Genomic DNA, 6,229 nt, shown 5'->3' with positions numbered 1-6,229 from the left:
CATTTCCACAGAGTCTTTGAAAACGAATTACCGCAATCTGGGATTCCTTAATAAAGTCAGTTGTAATTACTCTAATGAACCTAATGTCTAAGTTATAAGCGCTATGATCTAGGTTAAAAGAAAAGAGGGAAGCAGGCCATAGAGAAAGTTTGCTATGTCTTGTAGAAAAGTCGTGTTTACCGACTCCAGCCTAATAGGAAGATGTGCACTATCAGTTCAAAGAACAGGGCAAAACACGGAAACGGCAATTCTTGTAATCGGCCATACGGCATAGGCAGCGGAATCCAAGGTTTATATTTTTGTCACCTGTTGAACGTTCCTGCGGGCTTTTCAGATGTCAGTTCTGCGTCTACATATAGAAGATATATTACATCTAAGTCAGTTTCCAGCTAGCAGATCGATTCAACCCAAAGGCTGGTCCTTTGGTTTCGGGCCTGCTGTTGTCTTTAAACAGACGCAATCTTTGCTAAATAATGCCTTTGTAATTCCTTTACCTATTTGGAAACATCGCATTTACGACCTTACCTACCACAACCACTCAGCAATTGAGCGTGTATTATGTTTCAGCTTCTCGTCTTGGAAGTTACTCCCTAATCGTGCCCTGCGCGCCATTTTATATTCTTCTAAAAACTTCTAAACTTTTAAAAAAAAATAATTAAATTTAGCTCGAATTAGTTAATATGTTACAATTTTATATATGAAGAAAGTAAAGTTAAAGTATCATTATAGCTCGGTTATTTATTTGATTTAGTAATATATTTTCGAGATAAGTAAACTCCAGAAATATATTTGCTTCATGAATTTACGCAGTCTTCCAACTATTTTACCTAGCTGCGCCGAAAAGGTTCGTTCCTAGCCGGCAATGGAGTTATGTTTGTCTTGCTTCGTAGAACGTAGAATGTTTTCTCACTACATTACTCGAGGTGTTCACCGCTTTAATGAGCTTCGTTGTTTTTAACGAGGAATGTTTTTGCCTATAATACGACATAGATATGTTTTTCCTGTCTTATGTCTGCTACTAAAACCGTTAGGTATTGTTGCAAACGGCTGGCTCCCAGCGTGAGCAGACCCGATTTTGAACCCAACCGCTACTTGTCCCCAAATTCAATAAACAAACACGTTACCGATCAGAGACAAGCAAACATGACAAACGGCGATGTAATTCCTTACAATTTACTTGGCCATTAAAGCTACACTTTTTGTTCATTGTGAACAAACAATTGAGAAGTGGGCCGTGTCAGACAACGAGTAGACTGATATATACAGACTCTCATTTGATTACTTATAAACAGAAGTCCCATACCTTATTTTAGAAAAAAGTTAAGGCTTAGACCACGATTAATAATTATAGCTAGTGGAACTGAATCACATAATTAAAAAAAAAAAAAAAAACTTTTAGAGTAATGATTTTTCATTAACATGACCATTCCTGCCTTACAAGCTAGGCTTTAGGCCTTAAGTTAAGGTACAAAATAGGTCGAACCATCTCCTTTCTATTTAGCAGTCCTTAGTCTTGGAATGTCGTCCATTATTTATGGCTATTACATGCCTCATATATTCCTCGTGCATCTTAACCATCAGGTAGATTAGTTACTAAGATAAATAGGTACGAATCATCTTCGCATTGAGTTGCTTTGTGTTTCGTGTTCCCTTCGTGTGCCAACGAGACCTATGCATGCAGTAATATCGTGACACTTATGACCGCTATAAAAAAAAAAAAAAAAAAAAAAGCTATTCATTCAAACTCAAAGAGGCATTTTAACAATGGTTTATAATTTATTTATATATTTCTGTAGAACTGCAGCTGTGGGCGAAGCGGGTGGCAGCTAGATTGAACAAGCACCTCCAACAGAAATCGTGGTAAAAATTTTATCCGCATGTAATTTTGATATAAGTAACACCTATTTACCCTGAACGATCTCTTCATCACGATTACTTAAAAACTTTCATTGGACAAATGTGATTGGGTGCGCAAGAGCTGGTCGTCTCTACTGGGATAGTACAATCGCTAAGCAAGGACGCTGAAGAAAACTGGCTCGTCATGGAAACAACGGTCTTTTGTCATCGGACAAGAACTTGCAACAAGCGCGATTCGATACATAGCACGCCTACACGGTCAGCAGTATTAGAAAAGTACCAGTATGACTACTTTTTCCTTAAATATCGGAGATTGTCGGTAATTAAAAGAAAACAGGAAAAAAAAATAGTCACCAGCAAACTGTTGTCAGCTGTGGTCCACCATATACCGAATCTTTACCACCTTTTTGAAATCAATATTCCAAAGCAGAAACACTTCCATTCGCGAAAAATATATAGCATATTTCCGCGTTTACGGTGACTTTGGTATGTTTTTGCTCAAGAGTAAAGATTTAAGTAATCGTATTTCGTTGATAGAGGTATGATTCTAAAGGGAACAACTGTGAAAGAAGACGAGAAATAGAAACAACCACGAAAAAATTTTGTTAAATCTAAATGGAGCGATAGGGACAAATTAGGAACCCATGCCCATCTTTCTGTACAAACAATCATTTAGATAAGCTTTAGTTGTAATAGTGCCGTCTTATCGTTTGAAAGGCAATCATTTAGAACAATATTAAGAACTGTAATTTCATCGCCGATGCTCGTCTTACCATTAAGTTCTTGATCTTTTTTTATTTATGTATCATCAATGTATACTTTTCAACTGAATTGCATTGAGAACCTGGAGTGTGGTTTTAACTATAATCCACTCAACAGCACTTATCTAGATTTTCACATAATTTCTAACTTATTTCTGCGTATTAAGGTGGTTCTCATTTCAGTATCCATAGTCCGCTTCAACACGGCTAGTCAAATACTAAAAAGTGTTAACGCTTATGATATGATTTCATGCACTCGTCTGCCCTTTTACGTCAACGTATCCCTAGAGAGAACACGTTTTGACAAGCGATTTTAAGAGCGTACTTAGCAGCCTATTGTTGCTTCTGTTCGTCTGAACCTGAATGTAGTATAAAAAATACGGTCGAGTACGAAAAAATTTACAAATATGGAAGAAAATATAGCTACGAGATTGCTCTTCGCTATCTCTTCAGTAAAACATATCTCTTTGTAACACGAAGGGCCCTTAGCTAACTAACTCTCGAACGCGCTCCGACCCTTTTTTATAAGTCATGCTTAGTAATGGAATCGATCATGTTATCCTAAAAAGTGTACATGCAATTTTTGTTCAAATATAATTCATATTTAAATAGCAAAATTTCTACATTAAAAGTGCTGATACCAAGCTCAAGACTTTACATAGAGAGAGAGAGAGAGAGAGAGAGAGCGAGCAATAATTTTTAAAAATTTCCAAATCAAACCTTATGTTTCCGCAGTTTTTCAGCCTTGTTATAACTGGTGTCGCTCGGGGCATTGTGATCTGGCTGTCACATCTGGGATAAGCTGTTAGAGAACTAAGAAATCTGACAGCGGCTTCTGTCGAGTTACCAAATAGATTGATTGACAGAAAACATAATGACACACAAGCGGTAGCAGAGTGCAGTCATCAAATACACAGTCTATCCGCAAGCGTCTGACAGCCTACATGTATTGAGGGGAAACACCGCTATTTGTCATACAACATAGGGATCTTTTCGGATTTATTTCACGTTCTCTAGACGGTTGATGGCGCCCTCGAGCCTTCCTGTGCCTCTTTTGTACACGTTCTCAGCGGTGATTCTCCTCCACTTCTCTATGCGTTAGCGCAATGCTTGTTTCTCTAACGTTAGGGAACGCTACCAGCATTTTCCTTCGTCGGTTTGCTTCGCACATCTTGTAACCAGCGCTCTATTGATAGCACAGTATCTAGCCTTTTATGGTAGTATGGAAGAACTACGTCGCAATCGATTCGTTCCCAAGATGATGACCAGGTGTCTGCGCTGTTTGTTTCTATCATTACTACTGTGAAGTTAGAACTTCACCTACTTGGTGGCTACCAGCAATCCTTATGTGCAATGTTTCTATCGCAAACTATCTATAATAGCTTTACGTTGTTACCGAAGGCTACTGAAATATATAATGAAAAAATGTCGATTTGTATGTGGTTTTGTTGCCGGAGTACGCTGTATCTGTCGCCTGGGGTAGAGCGGCGGGTTCGCTCGTTGAATCTTAGCTAGGAAGGTTCAGTAACTATTTCAGTGTCACAGTAGAGTGTGAAATATACTATCAATCTCAATTCGGATGTTATGTCTGTCTAACGAGCACAGTATTATCTGGCTGGTATTTATACGGCGTCAGCTTATTTATGCCTGGGTATGGTTGTTCTAGTACAGAATATAAAGCGACGTTCTCCCGGTAAATTTTCAGTTTTATGACTGAAATGTCGAAGTAACGTATAATACAAGCAGATATTAAAATAGGCCTTATAATCTCAAAAGATTCTAACTTAGTTCTACGTTATTTTCTAAACTATATTTTGGCCATATTTTTATCTACAACAAAGACATAGGTGTCTGATATCGAATTTTATGATCTTCGGGTAATTCTAAGCTAACTTTTACATATCGGTCAAAGTAAGCATTAGAAAAAGCTGATTCGGTGGCCCTTGTATCAGTTTAGCACACACAGTATATAATACGCTTTGTCTGCCTCGGAAAGAAGAAATTCTTATGTCAGAGCAATATCATACAGGATTGCGTGGTATCGCGTCATTTGTTCTATCATAACTCTTTTCATTTAATGGTAAATTGTTTTACTAAGATAAGAATTTATTAATTCTTATCGACCGAACAATGATGCACTAAATATCTACAGTGTCAACGTTGGAATCAAGAGTAACTCAGCTCTAATCCAATGGGCTGACAACCTATAGGTTTTGTTAGTTATCATTGGGGTTTATTAGGCAGACGTTCATGTAACTGACCCATGTTATTGTCCTAAGCTATTCGAGGAGTACGTATTATACGTGATGGTAGTTTGTTATTCAGGATCACATATTCATTCATAGCATTGCGCCTCCTTTCAACGTATTCTTTTCTCCTCATGAAGCCACTGTAGAATCACTGAACACCTAACAGGCTACAAAAAGTTAGGCAATGTCCCAAAATTTAAAAATTACAACTAGAAAAAGTAGTCTATCTACTTATATTTGCCGACCATTTTCCTGCTAACTACGAAATTCATGTATTAATCATTTCTAACCATCTGTATTGGTAGTAAAGCCGTGTTCTTCTAGCCGAGACGGCACAAACATTTTCCCGTTTCGAACAGTGCAGACTAGACCTCCTATGCTGGCTAGGACTTTGCAGAATATTACAAAAGATTATTATATTTAAAATCTTCTAATGACGTTTGCGGGAAAGCGACGGGCGTCGGGTCGGTATTCCTCATGAATCCTGTAAAAATTCGTTTGCGTTAATCAAACACGACCACAGAGTAAAGACTTGAAGTCAGTTAGAAATCCATTACCACTGAACAGCGTGGTAGATAACGACGTTGACTATATGTCAGTGTTGTGTTACGTAGTTAATTTGTGCGTGGGGTCGACAAACGAGCCGTTTCGTATCAATCTATGCCCAAGGCGACGCGGCTAAAGTTCCATGCTCCCAAATTTGAAGAACATCACAACGGGATAGCTGTAAAGATATGTCTGTATCTAATAACGATCTATTTGGGTAGCTGTGACGCATATTAGAACAGATCTATAGAATAATTACGAGACGTTATCACATTTGAGTAAGTACCGGTAGCGTTTGATGCTAAGGGACCCACAGCTTTAGCTTGAGACGCATCTCTATATGGCATAATGGGCACTAAATATAATTTTACAGACGACTCAGTAAATAGAAGCTCTTGTTAGTGGTAAGTAGGAAGGAATAGGAAATAATTTAAGATAATTTGTATAAGGATCGTTGGCGCTAATAACAAACAATTTAAGGGCACCCTGCTTGATAAGGTTTGATGTAGCTATACCGAGACAGATGCGGCCTAATGATACGCCATTATTCTCTCACAATTCCGTTGCAGTATTTGTTGTCGCAGAACGTCAGAATATGGGAACACAAACGCTCTATCAAGACGAGCACAAAAAAGCAATTGTCACGTAACTTAATGAAAGGAGTACCAGGCTACAAACATTTCTCGAAACAGTTTAAGGAGTACACATAATGTAGGCACCAAAGTCACTTATCTTCGATTACACAAAAATCCTTCTGTTTTTCTTCTGCAAATATTCCATCACTGATAAAGTTACACTCGAAAATAAAAGGATATA

The 6,229-nt window shown here is 37.9% G+C and overlaps 1 protein-coding gene across 2 annotated transcripts in view; it reads right to left on the bottom strand.

The window, feature by feature from the left end:
• Positions 1-718: 718 nt before the first annotated feature.
• The window catches only part of LOC111264929 (uncharacterized), a 55,522-nt gene continuing 50,011 nt past the window's right edge, over positions 719-6,229 (bottom strand). For both annotated transcript variants that reach the window (XM_086970256.1, XM_022841198.2), the window contains exon 11: positions 719-5,351. In XM_086970256.1, the coding sequence (XP_086826382.1) occupies positions 5,288-5,351 (64 nt within the window). In that variant the 3' untranslated portion in view covers positions 719-5,287. The remainder of the gene's footprint in view (positions 5,352-6,229) is intronic.

This window comes from Varroa jacobsoni, unplaced genomic scaffold (genome assembly GCF_002532875.2).
Source record: "Varroa jacobsoni isolate VJ856 unplaced genomic scaffold, vjacob_1.0 scaffold_914, whole genome shotgun sequence".
Classification (NCBI taxonomy): Eukaryota; Metazoa; Arthropoda; class Arachnida; order Mesostigmata; family Varroidae; genus Varroa; species Varroa jacobsoni.
Note: the sequence above shows the minus strand (reverse complement) of the source record. Positions and strands in the feature narration are given on the sequence as shown.